The sequence below is a fragment of the Fundulus heteroclitus genome, chromosome 2 (assembly GCF_011125445.2).
Source record: "Fundulus heteroclitus isolate FHET01 chromosome 2, MU-UCD_Fhet_4.1, whole genome shotgun sequence".
Lineage (NCBI taxonomy): Eukaryota > Metazoa > Chordata > Actinopteri > Cyprinodontiformes > Fundulidae > Fundulus > Fundulus heteroclitus.
The window spans coordinates 10,829,130-10,852,074 of NC_046362.1; the positions used below are offsets into that span (position 1 = coordinate 10,829,130).

The 22,945-nt window shown below is 41.0% G+C and overlaps 1 protein-coding gene across 18 annotated transcripts in view; it reads right to left on the minus strand.

The window, feature by feature from the left end:
- Nucleotides 1–9,456: 9,456 nt before the first annotated feature.
- Nucleotides 9,457–22,945, minus strand: part of LOC105938498 (neuronal cell adhesion molecule) — a 111,710-nt gene continuing 98,221 nt past the window's right edge. For 8 of the 18 annotated variants that reach the window (XM_036147404.1, XM_036147433.1, XM_036147418.1 and 5 more), the window contains 8 exons: nt 22,799–22,921; nt 22,232–22,408; nt 19,815–19,874; nt 18,614–18,733; nt 15,927–16,085; nt 14,040–14,171; nt 13,690–13,768; nt 9,457–10,369 (listed from right to left, as the gene is read on the minus strand). In XM_036147404.1, coding sequence (XP_036003297.1) covers nt 10,123–10,369; nt 13,690–13,768; nt 14,040–14,171; nt 15,927–16,085; nt 18,614–18,733; nt 19,815–19,874; nt 22,232–22,408; nt 22,799–22,921 — 1,097 coding nt within the window. In that variant the 3' untranslated portion in view covers nt 9,457–10,122. Of the gene's footprint in view, nt 10,370–13,689; nt 13,769–14,039; nt 14,172–15,926; nt 16,086–18,613; nt 18,734–19,619; nt 19,875–22,231; nt 22,409–22,798; nt 22,922–22,945 lie in introns of those variants that run through there. The other 10 variants (XM_036147459.1, XM_036147454.1, XM_036147456.1 and 7 more) reach the window with 5 other exon arrangements.

Sequence of the window (22,945 nt, forward strand, 5' to 3'; positions counted from 1 at the left end):
AAACAACTGCATAATGTTACATTTATTCAGATGTCCAGTTCTGCACAATATAGCCTTTAGTTTCTATATCAGTCAGTATAGCATCTTTAATAGTGGTGTCATGACCATTAAAACTACAGAGTTGTATTATTTTTTCCCCTCAAATTAACTAAATGAACCTTTCTATATACTGAAAAGCAGTTTGGTGAGTTTAGTAAAGAACTGAGTGCTCTTGAATTACTGAATTAATCTGGCAGCAATAAAACTGACTACTAAGGCCAACAGAACTGATTTCATCAAAAGTATCCCCTTCTGGGTTTTCTTTCTATTTCATATCACTTTTTCTGGTTTTCTGGGTATGTTGTGTGTAGTTGATCATTTGGTTCAGACCAGTTGTACCAACTGTGCACAGTTCATAGTTATAAAGGAAATCAATAATCTTTCTTGTGTTGTAAAAATGCAGCCAAAGCTATTAATGTACATTGATCAGATTGTATTGCAGTGATAAGACAATGACTGAAGTGTATCTATACGTCAGACTGAAATTACTTCTGTAGAGTTTCAGTTTTGTTTTTATGACACTTTTCCATGTTGCAACCACAAATGTCAATATTTTTTTATTTGGATTTTATGTGATACATAAGAATTGTGATGTGAAAGCGGATACAAGTGTACGTGGTTTTCAACATTGTTTTTTTTATCACAGATAAATCTGAAAAGTGTGGCATGTTTTTGCATCCAAGGCACCTAAATCAATATTCTAGATGATTTTTTTGCTGCAGGTACAGCTGCATAACAGCTCAAGTGTTTATAGTCACTGTCCTCTTGGAGAGTGAACCTCCATCGCATCTTTTGCAGAATCTAACATGTTTTCTTCCAGGATTGGCCCATGTTTAGTTCCTCTTCAGTCCTGGCCAGCTTCCATTTCCCGGCTAAAGAAAAGCATTCCCAGAACAGGGTTCTGCCACCACCATGTTTCACCGTGTGAATGTCACCTTCAGGTGGATGTGCAGTTTTCGTTTTCTGTGACTCACAGTGCTGTTTTTCTCTCACATGAAATCTAAATAAAACAGATTGAGGTCAATCCTCGTTTTCCAAAAGAATTTACGGTATAAATACTTCCTATGCACAGAAAGAACATTGTCTAAATAAAATACTTGCATAGATTTGTATTTAGGGATTACTCTACATTTCATTCCACTGATTCGGTGCATCGCCAACTTTTTGAAAGAGCCAATTACCTTCAACCCCAGACAAATAAATTGATCTGCATGTCTACCCGTCACCGGCCATGTTGTGGAGGAGAAATGAATGTGCATTATTAACCAAAGGCCCTGCTTTTCATCTGACGGCTATCAAAAGGGCACGTCTACTAATTACAACGCCTGGTGCGTGCGTCAGACCAAAGATAGAACCGTCTCAATCCCTCGGGATTAGATTCAAATCTTAGATGTAAACACCAAACAGCCAAATAATAATCTGCTCCGGCAGACGCCTGCCCCCCATAAATAATTCACAAGTCTTTGAGATAGAGCCGGAGTGGAATTAATTGAAGGACTTAACCTTATTGGGTGAATTTGGGGGCGGGAACGACGAGGAAGAAGTTCTTTTTGATGTTATCCAGAGCTGACTTTACATTCCGGCTACAGCCCCTGTTTCAAGGTTAGAGTGACAGCTTTGTTCCTTTGAAGGTATTGTTCTGACTTTTGTTTTGTTTTTGTCAACAAAAAAAAAAACGCTGTCTTTTCTCCGCGATAGGGATTGTTATCATCACAGAGGAAAGAAGACGCTGCCGTCGGCCCTGAGGGGCGCGTGAGAAAAAACCTAGGCAAAATATCTCAGCAAGACCTGGCAAATTCATAGAATCATAAAAAGAGCGGTGTAACGTGCCGCCCAAAAGGGTTTTATGTTGGATCTGGGTTATCTGAAATGCATTCAACTCTCAGACAAACACTTTTGTTCCTCTTCCTACTAGGCAGTGCAAATAGAGATGGTCCCTGCTGGTTAAAAAAAACATTGTTACAAGGTCGGTCTCTGGGGTGGATTAGAGGAACAGCAAACACCCTGCTGTTTGAGGGAAAGAATAGGTGGCTGTCATGTATCCGCCTGGCAGCAGAGGAGGAGGAGGAGGGAGATGGAGGCATGGGTGGGGAGGAGGGAGGGAGGGAGGGAGAGTAAATGTGATTTAGCCTCAATGATCTTCATGGGGCCTCATGCAAAAAGGTATAACCCCCTCACCCATCAACCCAAACACAGCAGTGGGGGGTTGCATGGAGTATACAGGAAGCCATCATATGAGAATATTGACCTCCTGAGGAGAAACAGGGTGCTTGGGGTAATGGAAAAAATGCTAACATCTCCCTAGAATAAATTCATTCTCCCCTAACAGTAATAGTCTTCATTCAAGCTTTCGCAGACGTTTGTGTTTTGTTTGTTTTTTCGAATTAAAATCGTTTATCTTCGTCATCGGGTTCTGTTCTTATATTTGGGCTGATCTTGGGCTCCCTTATACTCTAGTTCAATAATACGTTTTACCAACAGCCATTTCTGTTATGGTTTAAACATGCATTAGCGTTCAATTTGATGCAATTTGCTGCTGTTTCAGCTCTATGTGTACGAATTTAGGAGTGCTCCCCGTGTGGAGGCCGTGTTTAGCATAGTACCTCACTCATTTAGACAACGAGGGCTTTCCAGTATCACAGTTTGGTCAGTTTGTTTGAACTCCCGGATGATTTACGGAATGCCTTACAGCTAATAGGGAACTTACACTTTTTAAACCTAAATAAAATTGCTGCACATTTATCCACTGTCTATCCTAGTGGTATTATATCAAAGTATGGCTGGTCTATTTATTTGTTTTGTTGCAGGTGCTGCTGTTTGAGAAACAGCCCAGGCTATGAGGATGTTGGCCCAAGCAGCCAGAGGTGTAGCAACCAGCATGAAGGAGGCTAAGGCTGCAGCTGCCATGTTGGACTCATTATGTGATGGTGTTTGTTAACAATTTTAAGTAATAACTAATTTATCATTTAATCAAAATAACACATTGAAATAAAACAGAATTTCCTTTGTGTGATGGATATCGATGAAGCAGCAATGCCTCTAGCCTGCATTCAGTCTCCATGGCAACCAGCTGTTGTACTGCAGTCAGGTAGTTTCTTCTATACCAGATAGAGCATTAAGACCCCAAGAGATCATCAGTTTCTGAAATCCTCGGCACCGACGGCCACGGCACGTTCAGAGTCACCTAAATCCCTTTTCTTCCCCTGTCTAGATGCCTATATGCATTAAGTTGCTGTCCTGTGATTGGCTGATTCCCTATTTGTGCCAACAAGCAGCTGAACAGGCCTTCCTGACAAGGCGGCGTTTAGAGTGCAGGTTTCTCAGCAGACCCAGCACTTTGTAGTCTGGGCTACAGAATGCTGGATGCCGGCAGCCGTGATACATCCATCTGGAGTCATTGCTAGGGACCCTCCATTTACCGTTACGCCGCATCCTCATTCTGTTACGCCCCTCAGCCTCTTCCTGACAACAAAGGCCCATGCTGCAGCTTCTTTATAGTAACTCATCTCCCATGCATCAAGGGTTACACTAACGTTAAATGGACTGAAATTATGGAGTGCTTTTCTAGTCATACCGACCACTTAAAGTGCTTTAGACTTTAGCCTCATTCACCCAGTCGGATTTATACAAACGTACATGCATTCATTCACAGACATACAGATCGGTAGGTTGCAACTTTTTTAACTTACATTTGACAGACTCCCGACCCTTACAAGTTGCCCTTGACAGCTTGTGCATTAAGCCAGAACTCTTGCGTACACATGAATTCTCTAAACCACCATGTTTTGACAAGGAGCGATTTGCTTTTTGTGGAATTATAAAGTAATCACGCTGTTGCTTTGAATACCCTTTCTAATGTTTTCTCTAACAACGGCAGAGCACGGAGCCAAAAATATACTTTTTTTTTTCAATTAAATAGAAATACTGTTATTAATTTCAGTGTAGTCCATCTCTTGCAAAAAAGGAAAGAAAACAGACTTTGATTAACCTTTTTTTGGTTTTAGATCCTTTCATCTTGTGAAGTAATGTTTGACTCTCCTGTCCCCAATTTCAAAGCCCTCAGTTTTCGTCGTCTCCCACCTGTTTGGGTAAAAAATGTCTTTAGCCTTTCAGTTTAGACGAGGGTTGTCCAACGTGAAGCCTGGCCATTTGTGGCCCTTGGAAAACATTTAATTATGGCCCCAGACAGCAATTTCCAGAATGACGCATATCTGCCCCACCAGGGCAGGCAGTTAATGCAAATACTTTTTTTCTTCTTTTTTATTAAGACCAACACGTGCCAAAATCTTCTTAAAGTGAAAAAATGTTTGGCACAACATGAAGCATTTTTTTTTTCCTTTTACCTAACAGGCTCTTAGCTTTCATTTTGTGGCGGGACCACACACATTCGGTGATGTCTCATCAAATCTTTGGATAAATACGGCAACTGTTTCTGTAGAGTTTCACTGTTGCCGAGAACGTACTGCAAAAACTTTCTAGATAAATTTCAAAACCAGAGAAGACAATTGACCCCCAATAGTTTGGAAATTGTATGTGTCTCTGCACAAACACGTGACACCCTTTTTTGTTAATGCATGGATCTGATTCATTTTCTATTTTATTGAAATTTTGTATGTTTAGGTTATTGTTAAACAGGTTAAAAAAAATTAAACAATTAAATTTTTTAATAAAAAAATTCCTGTGTCCTGTGAACATCTTCAATTTGATGATTTGGAAAAAGTTCGGCCACCGCGGGTTTATACTGTAAAGGTTAATGGTTTGGAGGCACTGAATTGTGTCCAATAAGAGTTTAAAACCAAATAAAAGCATGAGTGTTTGTGGCGTCGTGTGTCCGTGTGAGCTGGTTTGTGTGTGCAAACCATTCGTCCGGCATATGGAAATGTCATCGAGTAATCATAAACAATTATCCTCCCCAGCTTTCAGAGCACCAGAATAGGTCAAATTTGCATAAAAAGACACAAAGGCTCATCTGGGTGCATTCAAGAATAGATTCTCTGCGGCTGAGCACACATTTAGACCCCAAATTAAAATCATTAGGTGTTCTTAATACATGTTTTTGTTTGTTTAACTCCAAAGTGTCCATGGGAAGCCAGCCTGTAGTCTCATCTGAAGTATCAGCAATATTTCTGCTGCACTGTTTCGGAAATTGAAAGTCACAACAGGAGCGTGTAATGATCTTTTTCCTCCATCGCGCGAGCAACGTTTAAAAGCAGCTGTAGATCAATTCAGAGCAGGCCTTTCCACCAAGCAGTAAATCAAAGAGTAGGACGCGGAGGAGTTGGGAGCGGTTAATGGATGCTGTGGCAGACGTTCAGTCGGAGCAGAATGAATTCACCGATGACTGAGAGAGGATGGAGGAGGAAGTGGCTGATGGGGGGGGGAGGCAGGGTGGGGGGTAGAGTTCAGAAGGGTAATGGGGCAGCTGCTTGTTGGGTGGCAATGATCAAGAACTGACAGATAAATGGCATTCTGCTGCTTTTGGAATCAACAGCAATGCCCGAGAGAGAAGGCCGAGCGACGCAGAATTCAGGAGGCCGGGAGAGAAATACAAGCACTGTGCAAATAGTGCCTACTCTAGAGCATGCACTGACTAAAATCTGTACGGGCATTTTAATTAGAAAAATATTTGTTTCTAATATGATCAGTAACCTGTTTTCTTGACACTTCCTTCATGAAGCAGCATGTAGTTTTCTTCATATCCGAGCCTGATGATTAGTTCAGCTGTCTGGTTGCACTAGATGGCAGTAAAGTCAAGAGATGAAGTCAGTTGAACGCAACATGCCGTCACGCCAGCTGAAAGAGTTGCATCAGATAGACATTGAGTTCATAATTTACAGTGCCATGCAGATGTACTCACGGCACATTATCATTGTTTGAGAACTTCATCCCCAAACTTGGACTGCATTTTATTTTAGCACATTTTAATGTTGTTGGGGTTTCTCAGTTTGAACAAGTGTGCTGTGATCTCCAGCAAACTTCTCGGGCCGATGCCTACCTCCAGCGGTCACTGGAAGAGAAGCGGCCACTAGAGATTGTTTAAAACTGCGTACCGTTTTGCTTCCGCTTCCCAACAACATACAGACTTTATGTGACTGTCACATAAAACCCCAATAGATTAAGTTAAACCGTGACATAGGGGGTGTGAATACGTTTGGCCTTGTTTGTAAAGATGTTGCTTCAGTCGGGTCTTGATATCAGTGAAGCATCCATGTTCAAAGACACTTTGCCCCGTTGCCACAGGGTATGCAGCAGAGTTCTATGCTTCCTGACACCATTGCTGTGTGATAATGCAACAGATGGCCGCCCGCTCTCTGCACACTGCTGTGACAATATGATTGTAATAGGAGTCGAAGTACCACAAGCAATCTGCACAAAGATGGAGCTCAGCTGCCATGTTTTGTAGGGACGCTTCAGACTGAGGAGACCGAGGCAGATGCCATCATCCATATTTACCATTGCTTTGAGTTCGTTTCTCTTCAAATTGGAGGCGTCTAATGTCCACGCAGGCATGTTTGGGAGGGTTGGGGCTCCTAGAAGTTGATTATTGCAATGATGACTTTTAGGTATCTTGTGTTGGAATTGGCATTCCAACACAAGAGGCAACGGGACTCAGCAATGCTCATGTGGGGAAAAGAAGCAGATTAAATGAAGAGCTCAACATGATTTACTTACCTTTATCAAATGTTTTTCCACTCAACAACATACAGGCATGAATAAAAATGTTGGCTCCCACTGCTTCTCACTGAAATAATCCCTTATTTCTCCTGAAAGGTGATTCAGGTTAAGACGAGTTTCCAGAGGACACCTGCATCCCTTTACTATGCAAACAGGGTAGACAAAATGTGAAAACCTTAATTAGGATCTCTAGTGTCTTCAAGCATTTTATCAGCCTGCTTCAGGAGAACAGAACATGCCGCTGTGCAGTTTGCTATCGTTTGTCCGCCACACCAATGAGACACATCAGGGGCATCATTGAAGGGTTCCGAAAATTGTCTTCATTCCCTTATAGTTATGTTTAAAGCTCACAAGTACTTCAGTATAGACTTGTGTCTTCCAGCATTTGTGGGATTGTGGCTTTTCATTGACAAACAATGCACCATATTGGTGTAGTAAATCTGCCATTCCCATTGCTGTCATGGTGCGGGGATCATTTAGGGCTGCATCATGACGCGCTAAACATGCACATGCTGACTGAAGGGGTTCACTTCATTCAAGAAAGGATGAGCCTGAAGACTTGAAGCTGATTATTTATTTATGCATCATATTTCCTGTAGTCTGCAAGTCAAACCAGCAGTGAAGGGAATAAAAAGTTATATAGCTGCAATGAAATAATCTGTTAGTAGAAATATGGCTCTAGAATACAAAACATCTGAGAAACTTGAAAACAAAAATGTAACAATGCCTACAGGAGTATAATAGAGACGATTAAAAACCAGTTTAAATAAGCATTTCGGCCTATGCATTATGATGTTATCAGAAAAAAAAATGTATAAGAACATTTCAGTCCAATGGGTTATAACAATTTTACACTTTGTATGGCAATAAAAAAAGAAAAAAACAGAACCTGTATATATATTCTCTACAAGTCTAAAGTAGTCTATATTTATTACAGTCCAATTAACAAATGAAACCACAACATGCACAATATTGCCACTCATTCTCTGCTTGTCCCTGTACAATCAATGTATGTATTTACAAAGTCATCAAATACTCATCAGCTAAGTCTTTTAAAAATAAAACTTGATGCAAGTTAAGCAAAAGAAACTCTTGATCCCATCCAAAGGCCCTCAAGTGTAATTAGTATATTTGAACATTTGCCTTAATGAAATTGAATGTCAGCCATCCACAAATACTCACACACACACATTGACACACAGACCCACATACATTCAGACATGGCGGAAATACAATCAATAGCATCTCTGATGCACCATAAGTAGCTTTGTCAATGGTTTGATCTGATCCCAACGAAGAAATAAAGCCAGTCCTGCACGTCAAAACTTAAGGTGAAGTTTTCCCCTTATGTGAGCGACAAATGTCCCATTTATTCTCGGTCTAGAAAGTAAACTCCAACCGATCAGTCTTCAGAACTGAGCCAGTTTTTAGAAAGGCACTACCTGCTGAGGGAGCCCTGCAAGCTGCCATACCTTCAGCATTCACCTCTGGCCCTCAGACGGAGCTGGGTAAGACGGGGGTCTCATGCAGGGAAACAATGAAAACTAAAATAAAATGAAGACGGCATGAGACATGCAAAGCTGCATTTCAGCTTTACCTTTTGCAGGCGCAGCTTAACACAGAGGTGACAAAGGAGGTTCTGTCAGCAGGAAAATGTGTGACATTTTCAATATTACTTACCCCCCTTAAACTTTTTCATTTCATGTCGCAACCACACCTTTCAGTGTATTTAATTGGGATTTCAGGAGATAGACCAACGTAAAGCGGTGCATGATTGTGGAGTTGAAGGACAGGTGAGAAGTGTAGCAGGAATTTGTTCTCAGCCCTCTTTACCCCTAATAATGTCCAGTACAACCTTCACATCTTACAACTGTAAATCTTCACCTATGTGGAATTTAATCTATGGGTATATTCAGCCATTTCCATGTTTGTTAGAGAACATTTATGAACAAATAGCATCATAAAAAAACTAGAAACACAGCACAAAGATCGGCAATAATGTTATGGAGAAGTTTAAATCAGAGCTAGCTTATAAACACCCAAAGCATTGAACATTTCTTGGAGTGCTGGTCAACGCATCATGTGAAGATAGTGAAGTGCAAAGCAGACGGCACTTTCCCATCTCCACATTGCCATGTACCTACACCGGAAGGTCTGGCAAGAGAATGTGCCAATACGTAACTCTGGAGGAGTCCAAGAGGCCCGTAGCTCTAGTGGCAAAACGATTTACTGGCCCTGCAGCCCAACCATCAGGCCTTTTTTGACGACTGGCACAAGGAAAGTCATTGTTGAAAGAAAGTTCATAGATTCTTTTCAAAGTTTCCCATATGCCATGTAGGCAATGATGCAACTATGGTATTGGCAGCATCATGCTGTGGGAATTCTTGACCTTAGGGGACAGGGAAGATCATCTGAGTAGATAGGAGATGGATCCAAATACAGAATAACGCTGCAAAAACATCTTGCTAAAGACTTCAGATTTCCAAAAAGAACGACATCCTTAAACATCACATCAGAGCCTTTGCTTAAATCAAAGCAGAATCGCATGTTAAGAATGGCCCAGTCAACGTTGAGGCCTAAATCCAGGGAAACTGTGGCATTGCTTACAAAATGTCTGTTCATAGATCCTCCCCATTAATTCTGAGTTTAAGATTAAAGAATGATACTCGTACCTGTAATTGTTGCGAAAGGTGACAGAAAAAAAAATGGAATCGCGAAGGCTGGACACAAATGCTCAGAACGTTTATCTGAATCTTATATATATTATTTGGTGTTGGTGTGTCACAGAAGTTCCCAATGAAATAAAGTGAAGGATGTGGTTGTAAAGTGACAACAATTGGGTATGAAAACTTTTGCAGGGGATTGCATTCTCAAAACTCGTTTATATGCGATGGCAGGTGTGCCTGATCCTGCCAGTTGGATTGTAAATGCATTTGGAAACTGAAATAATGCAGCAGGTGCATAATATCAGTTTCAACAACTTCCTGTTCTGTGGTGGAAACATACACGTTAGCTATTCATCGCAGACGTTTAACAACGCTTCAGTATAGCAAACATGCCATAATCAATGTCAAATATGTATTCTCGAAAAATCACCGCATTGTTTATGTGAGACGTTCTGAAAGATGCTATATGAGTTAATGTCAAAGTATTAATATATGTCTTACAGTAAAAACATGTATAGTCAAAGCAATATCATACAATTCAGCTATTAAGTCCAACCTCTTCAGGAAGATTTCCAAGTGAACGCATCGTCAGTCTCTCTACATTTCCTGTGCCATGTGTGGACGTCTCTGTAAAAGCGTGATCATGAAGCCATGCAGCGCTGCCAGACCCCCGGCTAAAGGGAGACGCTGCCGTCGCCGGGCTGCAGCGAGGACGCCACGCTGGTCCGTTAGGACTGAGCGGCTACACGAAGGAGTTCAAGGAGTTCATGGCGTTAATCGGGGACGGGGCCCCTGAGCTCTCCTGGCCCTCAGCATTGTCCCTGCTGGAACTCTTTCCGCTATACTGGCCAATAAAGGAGCCGTCCTCGTTGAACTGTCCGTCTCCTCCTTCCCCGTAGTCAACTAAACTGTCGTCACTGTCGTCTCTCTTAACCGTCCCGTTAGACGGCGTGCGGCTCCCTTTTAGCGGTTTGTGGTCCTCATTGTCACTGGAGGAGAAAATAACATGCAGATGTTACAGGTGAGATGAGGTGGCAGATGCAGGAAGATTAGTGATCACTTCTTTTTTTTTTTTTTTTTTTAGATGGAGCATGCAACAGCCAATTACAACATAGTCATGAGAAAAATAAGCAGCGAGTTTTAATGATATTTAAATTTAGCTTGCTCCATATCTAAAAAAAAACAAAAAAACAACAACACAGAAGCTATGACTGATTGGTTTCTATCAGGCAACAGGGAATACAGCTCGAGCCATCAGAAGCTGTCTAAATTCCCCTTGAAACCAAACATGAGGTGGCGAATGTGCTGTCGGACAAAAGCATTCCCCATCCCAAGACAGAGGCTGTGATGGAAAACGAGAAGCTCCGGCACAATGAAGTGAAGAAAACTTTAAGAAAGCAAAGATTTCAGACATAACGTCCTGCAAAGCAAGCATGAGAACAACCCCCAACCTGGCGCGATGCATGACACACGTCTCCAAAGAAAGTTTTCTTTGGATTTCAGAAACATCAGAAACATTCCATGGTTGCATGAGCGGAACGTCAATGAGATGCGATCAAAAAGCCATCATTATGCTGCAGCGTTCCCCAGATTTACCACAAGAGAGCCCAATTGGTAAGCATAAAACATTCATGGAGTGTCACAGTGAGGCCACATTGATGAGGAAGACGAGCCACACTGAGCATGATCACGGCTTTATGAGCGAATATTAAAATTGATGATAGCCGGGGCTTTTCTCCACAGGGACCTCCACGGAGCTCGAACAACCCCCACAGACACCATCGTCGCCCTTACCTTCACTGAGACCCACACCCCTGAGATCAGATGAGGACGTCTCACTGAAATCCCACACAGACAGTCATTCCTAGACATTGTTTAACTCCCGCACTCTGGGAGGAGTTTTCTATTTTTACACAATCGACAAGCGAAACGAAGCTTTAGACAGAACTTAACGTGGTTCTACAGTCAACAAAGAACAGCTCAGGTGAGTTAGGTTATGTCTTTTATTGACATACTGTAAGGTTCCCGCTGAATAAAATGAAACAGGATGAAAAACAAAGAATTCTCTAACAAAGGCACTATGTTATTGTACACTTTCCTTCGTAGTTTGTTTAATAAATCTCTTGTTCGTTGGTATCCATGGTTGTATTCCTCCTTCTCTGTAAACGAAATAGACTGTCCGCCTTTTTAACAATAAAAAGACCCAAACCATTGTGTACTGGTGGCACTAAAAATTATTATGTCAATTACCTTAACAGCATAAATACTACATTTAATTTTAATTTTTATTCGCAAAACCTAAAAATCTTTAAAGTATAAAACATAAATCCCTTCTAGCATTTCTATTTTTTTGTTTTTGTTTTATCAAAGCAGACAATATTCAAATGCCATTTTCTTTTGCAGAAATGTATTTTGGAGCCACGGTGCTCCAAAACAGCAACACACTGCACTGTAGTCTAGCATTAGTGGTCTAGTGACAGTTGTTGAAATAAACTGGTGCACATCACAGAAACAATATTGGTCAGAACTGGAGCAGAAGCTTTCATCAGCTTTATTGCTGCCAGAATTATTGCTTCTTAGATAAGAATTTCTGTCACTATCAGCCATTTAACGCTCAAATTACAGACAGTCAGGACTCCCCCAATGGATTGCTTTTATATTATTTGGTAGTGTGCCGGTTTGCTATGCCTCTGCCGAAGTATCCTGTGAGGAGAGGAAAATCAGCAAACAAGTCTTTGCTGCATGACCTCATATAGAAGTCAGAAACTTTCTCACTATCTTTCAGTTTTCTTGGTTGGACATTTTAGTGACTGATGCCTGAGTTTGGTTTTCAATATGTAGCATCCCTCTCTGGCAACCTTTGACTGTATTCTTGGCGGAGTCGTGCCTGGTTTCCTTCTTTAACACCTTTTTTGTATTACTTTTTTCTAAATGTCAGACAAGGGAAAGAACATAAACATTGTAAACCAAACAAAAATGAAAAGGAAAAAGAGTGAAGATGATCATTAATGCCCTTTAAGCAGTGCAGTCTGCATCTTCTTTTATTATTTGTGTGGTCAAGGTAATCTTATACCTTGACAACGGTCCTAGTCTTCACGACAAAACAATAAATTGGACACTATATTAATCCCCAACTATGTTATATTATACTTATCTATATTTAATTATAAGAGCCATTATATCAAAACTACAATGTTCGACTAGTTTAATAAGACGTTTGTGCTGCTAAAGTAAGATGACATTGTTATGACTTGTTCGACTGACAACTTCTTCCTCAAGATAGAAGAAAGGGCAAGTATTACTGGGCTGAAGATTGCCTCTAGTACTGCTGGTTTTGGTCTTTTTATGGAATTTGTAAATAAGAGAAATGTAAAAAAAAATCCAGGATTTTAGGCCTGAAAATAACCCAAATAAATAGAATGGCTGTCAAGTTCAGCAGCACAAATAACCAGCATTTTCAGTCTTCACACATGCTTTAAATTCCATATCAGATCCATATGCATCTATATAATATATATTTATACTATATCTATGTATAAACAATAATGTCATTCACCAAATTATTCCCTGGAGCAAGATACCCATGCATAAAAGCCATAGAACATATTAATATCTACATACAAAAAGGAATAGAATACAAAATATAAAATCAAGACTATCTTATAAATTGACCTTTAAAAAACAATTTTTCAAAATGTTACATGTACATATTTAAAGTGCTTTTTTTTGTTTCATTTTTTTTCAGCATGCTATTGGAGAAGCAGCCGAGGAGGAGGCTAACAAGCATAGCTGGAGATCTGCCGGAGGTTAGGCAAAGTGTTAATACTATATTTACTGTACGCACAATGCTTGTAAATAGCTTATTTGTTGGGAGGAGAGTTAATGTGTGCTTTTACTGTTCGCTTTTTATAACAGTCATTTTTAAACCTTTATAATAATAAAATCGAAATCCGTTCAACCTGAAGATTTCTGCTCCATACATGCCACCACTACATGATGTCCAGCAGACACACCAGTCCAAGACGAGTAGCCTCCAAGATGTCGTCAAAACATAAAGAAAAAAAAAATAACATGTTGTGCTTTGTCTTGGCAGAACTTGCTGCATTCCTCTTGATGCTGTGACTGAATTTGGTGTTTTTTTGGATGCTTTATTGTCATCAGTAAGGGTTGAGAAGAGGAAGGAAGTGAAGAACTCCAGCCCAGCCCAGAAAGAGCAGATCTGGGCCGGAGGTGGGCAAAAAGCGAGGGGGGTTGGTGGATAAAAACGCACTCTGAAGGGGGATCCGGTAGCAAGAGCGCTGTCTCTCACCTGTATTCCACAAAAGTACAGTCATCGTCTTTCATTGGCTGGAACTCGGGGTCCGTGTGTGCGTCCTCCTTCTCTTTGACTGGTGAGACAGACAAAGCAATTCACACAGAGTTTCTCAATTTTGAAATAAAATGCATTCTTGTTCGTGTTGTGTTCTTTATGTGAATGCTCGTTGCCCGACTGAGAGAAATGTGCCAATATGAAATATGTTCCAAAAAAAAAAAGAGAGATTTTCGCTGCAACCAACACGGTATAAATATGTGAGAATATTTCTGACTGCTACCCACACAAAGGGCTGAAAACAATGCATATGGGGTATAGACAGTGTTGTTGTTTGTGCCATGACTCACCGGGGTATTTCCCTCCTTTGTTCCTCTGAATGAAGCAGATAATGAGAAGGACCAGGATGAGCAGGGCGATGGCGCACATGAGCCCAATGAACCATCCCTGAGTGGCGATGTCTACCTGTCTGCTCGTCACAGCTGGCCAGAGACGGAGAGATAATGTGACAAATGTTAATGCAAAGTTTTTTGCACTCCGTCATAGTGATGAGCAAAATCTCCTCCTTATGGTCGTAGATCATTTTGGTGGACGTTACAGCCGTTAGTTATCGTCATTTCAGTTCATGGGTGAACCAGGATCATGCTTTTGACTTAATATTAGGCTGGATGAGCAGGAATGCTTCTGGATTAATTTAAGAAGTAGATGAACTACTGATGAAATCTTACAAAATAAACTGACATACAATGACACACACACACACACACCAACAGTTACAATCATGGACCAACACACACGTTTACTCGGAGTGACATTAAGTTGGGTAGCAAACTCTACACACATATAAAACCTCTTTATTAAAACATTAATTTTTTTGGTTATCTGCATATCTACAGAATGAGATGGATATACAATGTGCAAACCTTTAAACTGAAAAGTCATGCAAACTGCTACACATTACGTCTCTACGCGCCTGTTGTTCTGAACAGAGCTACAGCAAATAGGGGTGTAACGACACAATCAGCTCAGAAGATGCATGATACTGGATTCATGAAAACAAGAAAAGATCTTCGCAATAGTTTTGGTCAAACTAAGAATCCAGTTATCACAAACAGAGCTAAGGTTTCACATGTCACAAAGGATCTCTGTTCAGTGTAGTTCAAGTCTCTTCTGATCAGTCAAGAAAAACAGATTTAGGCCCTTAGTTTTGCACTGATGTCCAGTCACAGTGGATACTGACATTAGCGTTGCTAGCAGCTAACGGCTAGCCAGTCATGCTATTCCTACAATGCTTAAAGATTGTTTGTAGCTACCCTGTCAGTCCCTTTATCACTTTTTCTTTGTCTACCAGCTTCCAAAAAAGGCTGCCGGGTAAAAAGAGCTATGAAGATTTCTTTGATGCTTTTAGCTGAGTTTTGTACGGCGGCCAGCAATTTCTTTAGAGGTTGACTCTTTCAACATAACAATGCAACTGAAGCGCTTCCTTTCTTAGTTCAAAATAAGAGTTTCCAACACACAGTTAAGTTAAAACATGTTCATCATCCGGGCAGATTTAGTTTTAAAATTACTCTCACTCCACTAAAAAGTTTGTTTCTGATAAGTAGTTGGCATCTCCGACAACATAGTGAGACAATGCACCAGGGTTATATTTGGACAAAATCAGACATGAATTATGGACACCCTTCTGAATAGTTAATGGAACCGCTTTACATCAATAAAATCCTTCTTGTGATCACCGAAAGGTTTTTCCATGTTTCTATTGGGATTTTGATGATTTAACTTTGTGATGAAAGGCCTCTTTGCCATCACCCTAATCTTGAACTTCTCGATCAGACTCAAATTGAGACTCTTAAACACTAATATTACTTCCAGTCAGAAGAAACGTGTTGGGAAAATAAAAAAAGATTGGGTAAATCTAAATCTGCGAGGAGAATGGAAACTTCTGAACTCAACTGTAGATACATTTTCAAGGTTAAAAGCAGCCACCGAAGTCATTTGCTGACAACAGGTACGTGGCGCTTTGCGAACCAGACTTCACGTTAACACGGAACATTGTGCTGGTTTAATATGACGAGATCTCGTTACACCCCTAACAGCAACGCTTCAGTCAAAGCGCAAACTCATCTGCACAAAATGAAACAAGTGAAGAAACTACTAGAACTTCTACACCATGTGAGGAGTGACGAGGCATGACTTGGGCAGGTCAAGTTGGAGGCTGCGCCCCAGGAACACCTCACCTGGGACGGTGACAAACAGCTCCTCGGAGTGGAGCGGCTGCTCGTGGTGACCCTGAGCCACCACACGCACCCTATAGGAGAGGCCCCCCTTTAGGCCCTTCAGCTTAACGTTCTGAGAGCCGTTCACAAGCTCTTTCTGCCACTCCTCTTCGTCTTCACCTGCAGGAGGGACGTCGACGGAGAGAGGCACGTTTGAGGGAGTAATTAGAGCTTAAAATGGATCATGGAGATGATGACGTGATGGGAGCTACTTGGCTGATTTAAGGAAATGACTATTGATATGGCATTACTCTGCAGGCAATTGTGAATATTCATGAAAAAAACAATTAAGGCTTCCAATAAATTATTGAGGTGGCCCTCAAAGCTCAATGCGCAGGAACTTCAACAAGCCCATACAAATTGGGAAAAGTGTCTGACAATTAGTGCCGCCACAAAATAACGGAAAGGAAAGCAGCTTGGTTCAGAACAGCTGCTTGCTGCTCAGAACAGATTTTTAATTAGAAAAATAATCTGGGGAGACGCAAACAACAGGGATGCCTGCCTCACAGAAAGTGTTCTAACACGTTGTTCAGCAGCTAGTTTTCATGTGCCGTCATTTATGATAAATTGTCACGATGCTCGTGATCGTTTGACTTGTCGTTCTGCCCCAAAATTAGGTCGAAATCTGTACAAATCCCCGCAGGGCTGCACACTAAAGAGTCCGACCAGTCACAAAATGCGGCTGCCTTTCGTTTCCACAGCTGCACACAGTGCCTTGAAAGAATACTCATGACCTTTGACCTTTTTCCACATCTTGCCAGCGTACAGCCAGAAGCTTTGATGGATTTGAATGGGATTTTATATAGAGGACCCACTAAAAGTAGTGCGTATTTATGAAGTGAAAGGGAAGTTTTATGCCATTCTCTTTCACAAATAAAAAGTGTGTGGGTGGTGTTGGTTCAGCCTCCTTTACTTCAATAGCCCTAAATAAATTCAAATGCAACAAACTCTCAGAGGCACCACGGTCCAGGTGGGACAATCAGTTAGCACAACTATTAAATGTGTGGCACTGAGCAGTGAGTTGTTTGGAAATGTGCTTCATAAATAACTTAATTCCACAAATCTGTCAATAAAGCTCTAAGAAGTCCTTTTTGAAAGTTGTCAAACGCCATGTCAGGGACAAAGCAAACACGACGAAGAGGGAGCTCTGGTCAGATGAAACATGAAAACACTCCAGATCACGCTAAACGTAGTGGTGGACAGCATCGTGATGTGAGGATGCTTTTCTTTAACAGGCCACAACGAGGCTGGTGAGAGTCTCTGGGGGTCTGGATGAAGCTAAAAACAGGGCAGAAAACCTGTTAGAGGCTGCAAAAGGCCCGAGACTGGGATGGGGGTGCGCCTTCCAGCAGTAAAACAACCCCAATCCTACAGCCACAACTACAATGAAGTATTTACATCAAAGCATATTCATTTGGGCAAAGTGGCCCTGCCAAATCTTGGCATAAATCCAATCAATCAAATCATTTCAAGACTTGAAAAGAGCTGTTCAAAGTTACTCCGCGTACAATGGGACTGACCTTGAGATGTCAGCCCTTAGATGAACAAAGGTGGTAGAGGCATGCCTCAAAAGATTTGCAAAATAATTATTAAGGGGCTTAAAAAAATCCTGTTTAGATTTGTATTTGTAAAAAAAAATGTAAAACAATATATCTTTTTCATTCCACTTCACAGGTATCAGGAGAGGAGCTCCTAGTTTCACTGTACATTGACAACAAAGTCATCCATTCATTCATTATCTGATGACAAAATGTGAAAAAAGTTTAAGAGGTATTCATGTTTTTCCAAAAAAACAATGTACTGCATTTGTAGAGTACAATAGCACATTGAGGTTCAAATATTTTGTTTTCTTTGTAGTTGTTTGCTCAACTGTTTTGTTCTAACCAAAGAGAAGGGGCTTTTCTGCCCTCCGAGTCACAAGAAAAGTCTAATCCTATGATCTGACACAGAAAAACACCCACTAGAGAAAACAATGGATGTTCAGACCTTCAGACAAAGAAATAAGCCACCTATTTCTCTGTCACTTGGAGCACTTATGCCAAAGCTTATCTGTCTCTAAGATAGAAATCTCCATCAGGCTTGTCCTCTGAACGCTTTCAAAGCTGCTGCATTTGTTTATCTGTGACCAGTGTCTGCGAATGGGCTGTCAGGGCCACCGAAGAAGCAACAGTGGAAGTGAGCTAAATGTGAAATGTGTCATGATTGATGATGATTGGTTTATGTTTTGAATTAGTTGGAACTATGAAAACGACTATTCCTAACCGGATGCATGAAACAGTAGGCGTGAGAGAGTCATACCACGATGCTTTTAACCTCGCTGCAGGTGGGAAAAGGCAACTACGAGCACTTTAGTCAACTTCAGTGGGCATAGGAAAGACAGGAGGATCTGCTTTCTTTGGCAGGTTTTCTTCGTCAATTCTATCAATGTTGTCGCTGGAAATCAGAACTCCAGCCAACACCAGCACGGAGCTATTACGGATCCAATTACAGGAAGCTCCATTTATCAAATCAGGGTCTACGCTGCCAGGACCCAGCGTTAACATGACTGCCAATATTTCTAATCACCTGCGCAAGCCAGTAATGAAGTAGGAGTCTCTTGCCACCCATGCATGGAGCTGAGAGAAATATTAATGAGGTGGTTTTCTTACTGTTGTCTGCAATGTACTCTACATAAACATTTTTCTCTGGGCCCCAGTACTCCCAACTGATCAGGGCCCCGTCTTCTTCAACCGAGGAGCTAACGTTTGCGAAAGGACTCGCAGGCCGGGCTGCGCACACAAGAGAAGAGACAACAATGAAGACTGGCCTGTAGTGCAGCGGACAATGCAGCAAGTGGCAATTAAATTCTTTGCACTGATTATACAAGAGCATCTTATTCAATCAGAATATCATCAACAAATATTTTTTCAGTAACAGTTCAAACATTTTAATCATTTATTACTTATATTTACTGAGCCTAGAGTTCTATATTTCAGAGGTTTGATGATTATGGCTTAGAGCTAATGAAAACCAAAAACTTTGTTTTGCAGAAAACAAGAATATTACCTAAGACCAACAAAAACAGGATGTTTTCAACAGAAATGGTACATACACACTCGTGGAGGGGACTGCTAGCATGAGGAGAGAATATTGTGCATGTGTCTAAGCCTGTGTCTGAGGACGTTGAGTCGGGAAGTTGAACGTTGAACAAAAATTGGGATGGTGACCCAAAGCAAAACACTAAATCAGATCCAAAGGGGCTTAAGGAAAATAATAAGTCCATGTTTTGGAACGGTGCTAATTAAGCCCTGATCTTAATGCCTTATAAAATGTCTGGAGAGAGCTGAAAAGGAGTGTCCAAGCAAGATTCCTCCAAACCTGACTCGAATACAGCAGTTCTGTCCGGAAGAATGGGCCAAAAATTTCAAGCAAACCACTGAAAGAAGCTTGTATGTAAACTTCAGAATTAAAAAGCCTCTCTGTAAAAATCTATCATTATTCCAGCGTTTAACAAATCTAAGAATTTTGGTGATCCAAACTGGCCAAGTGCACTTAAGCGTAGTTTGATTTAACGCATATAATTTAAAAAAAAACATGTTTATTTTTAAACTGATCGTGTAAACGTCTGGTCTCAATTTCATATATGGCTTTCACTCCGTGGAATAACTGAGGGAAATAGATCAACTCGTTGACGTTTTTTTAATCTACTGAGAAGCAGCTGCAGTTGTGTGACATGAACGCCTTGACCCACTCAAAAAGTGCACGACAGCGCTGGATGGGGAGATATACCATTAAAAAGAGAATCCACCATCAAGCTCATAATAAACTAATCAGACATGCAGGCTACTAAGATCTCAGCATGGTCTATACCCTTGTTGATTGGACGGCGCCGAGGAGACCATGCAACGGGATGAGACGTTTGGGTGTTCCCTGTAAACACCAAGAGGATAAAAAAAAATGACACCCAAACACCGACACACACATGCAAAAAACAAAAAATAAAAAAGAACACTTTCCACAAGGGGAGACAGAACGGACACAGAGTCATTATACACAAAGCACAGAGTTCATTAGCACGCAAGGAAAAGCCTGGCCATGCAGCGGGACGCATAACCAGCATCCATCGTGCAAGACGTATAAGAGGGCCAAAGTTGTCAGAAACAAAGAAGAAGAAACCCAGCATGCTAATTAATTCAAATTCTGTCTTGTTTATTTATTTGGGAACGTAAAAAATAGGCACATGTCAAATAGCGTCTTCACCTACGCGTCTTTTAGCTCAAACATATAGGTGGGTGAGGGACAGAGAAAACAGGGACGTCCTCAGAAAAGAACATGCTTGCAGTGAGTTCTCCACATATAATTTTAGATTCAATGTAGAAAACCCTTAGATACACTCAAATCGATCAACATTTGGTGCCACAGGTTAAAGAAACAAACAGAGAGAGAGAGAGAAACAAGTGTTAAGCTGCAGTAAGCTCACCACTGATCCCTCAGCCTTTGTCACTTATCAGAGAGATATCGGCGATGCAAGGGCATCAACATGAGTCTTATTAGCTAAAAGTGAAACTGAACGTAAGGAATCAAACATGGACAGATAAGGGAGCTTCTGGTACAATGTACCAACCTAAAATGAAAAGCAAATACTTTGACCTTGGTACTTTCTTTGAATAAATAACAATGTGATGTGACAGAAAGTTGCAAAGGCCTCAGTCGCTTATTTCATCAGTTAAGGCCATTCTTTTCTGCACTGACGATACACAGTGTGAGTCTTCATGAGTTCATGAAAAGAGACAGCCATTTAAAATGTTTGTACAGCTGCGATCAAACGGTCACATCCATGTTTCTGAGCACACCAGTGACTGTGAAAAAACCAGGTTCTTGACGCTGGCAAGTTTACATTGTGCCACTGTAGAAAAGCTCTCCTATATGACCATAAAACTTTCCTGCAGTAGTTATTCAGATTGCACATGCAGACAGTTGCAGATTTCAGTCAAGGCTCGAAGGTGTCACTTTTGGTGCAGGTGTTTGTTCCTCGGTCGACGTCCTCTAAGTTTGTGGGGACGTCTCTAACCAGAGGTCAACAGGCCTTGGCTTTGAAGGACACCCTACAACCTTCAGCACACTGCATCTAAAGATTAAGGCAAATGTATCTATGTATTTGAGCTCATATGGGTCATTCTAAACCTGTGTAAAATAGAACGTCACAATAATGTTAAACTTGTGAACCTGATTCTTGTTATGGAAATAACAGAACATAGATTTGTGTTGCACAATCACTCCAATCATGCAAAAATGACAGTTAAAGTAAATAAATGAATGCCCCATGTAAATATGAAACTCCTGCCCTTTATGAGCAGCGTAAACCTCTGACCACAGCTGTAAATGAGATGTTTTAAACTACTTCTCTTTTAGCCCAGTTTTTCCAGATAAAAGGGAAAGACTCATATTTCTGAAGTTGAAAGAAATTATTTTGCTGAAAATTGCTGCTGGCTTTACCTGATCAAAGTGACCTTTTCTGTCACACAAAAAGCAAAACAATAGAACAAAGGCTTCCTTCCAATAATTTTTTTTTTCATTTTAGCCTAAAAGTACAAATAAAAGAGGACACGAGCTTCAATAACAAAGCAATTACGATTAAACCTTGTTAGAAAAGTCTTCCAGCAGACAAAGCTGTATTTAACAAACATTTCTGACTCAATTCTGCTGTTTTCTGATTTGTGCATCACGTAAAAGTTTAGGTGTCAAAAGCAGATCATGACTAAGTGGCCCCCGTCACCGCGCATGATTGATGACCTTTATAAACGCGTTCCTAATGTGTTTGTTTCAGTCAATAGTTTCAATAACGCATGATGTTCGTTTCATAAATTATTATCTAATTAGTTTGTGCTTCGGGCCGTAGCCTCCCAGTAATTTACGATTCCCATCTAAATTGATCACTGTTTCTATGGTGACACCCTTAACGCCTGTCGGTTGCTGTGGGTGCTGTCTCGTTGTTTAAACGCTGCTTGTGGCCAGGGTTTTTATTTATTTATCTTGTCTGCTTCAGATAAAAACTGCTGCAGGTTCCAAAACATTAGCAGAACATTTCCGGACGTATCTATCATAAATAACCACCGTTAAGTGTGAAATGTGAAAAGTCAATGTATTTTATATTAAATGGGGAATGTTTTTGATGTCTCTTTCAAGAGTATCCGGTGAACAATTTAGAAACGTGAGCCTTTGATCATCCTAAACAACCTCCCAAACGCTCATGGTTTTTTTGCACTTGTCTGCCTTTGATGGCTTACCTTCTTCCAACTTGACGGCATGTTCCAGTGAAAAGGCTGGGCCCGCTCCAGCGCTTGTTCTCGCATTCAAATAAAACCTGTAGCGTGGGCTGTACTTGAGGTTTTTCAAAGTGACCGAGGTCTCATTGGCAGCCAGGGCCAGCTCCTCTTCCGGGCCCAGTTCATTGGAGTTATTGACTACAGGGGTGAGGGACGGATGACAACAACGATGGGATGGAGAAGGAAGTTGGGGAGGAGGAAAGTTTTGCAGCAGTGGGAGGATGAGGGGTATCAGATGGGAGTGTCAATAATGACAGGGGTAAAAATGGAAAGATTTTGGATAACAGAGGAGTAGGGTTCAGAAACAGAAGTTGGGAGTGACCAGAGTTGATTTGTTAATTTGTGTTGTTGTAATTGTAAGAACATTTAAAATGCAGTTAAGCTGTGCTATAAACTTCGCCTATGTGACTGATTAGGTCATGAAAAAGAATGACTTACAAGACTACACCCTAGATGACAGAAGATGACGATCACATGACATAGATCAACAATCTCCCTTGCTGTCTTGCGAGAAGGAAAAACTCTCACCTGGCTGATATTTGAGGTCGTAGCCGGTGATGTGACCGTTATGTTCGTGAGGCGGACTCCATGCGAGGGTCAAAGAATCTAAGCTTGGGTCTGTAACCGAAAGTGAGACAGGGGGCCCAGGCTCTGCAGAAAACCACAAACAATTAG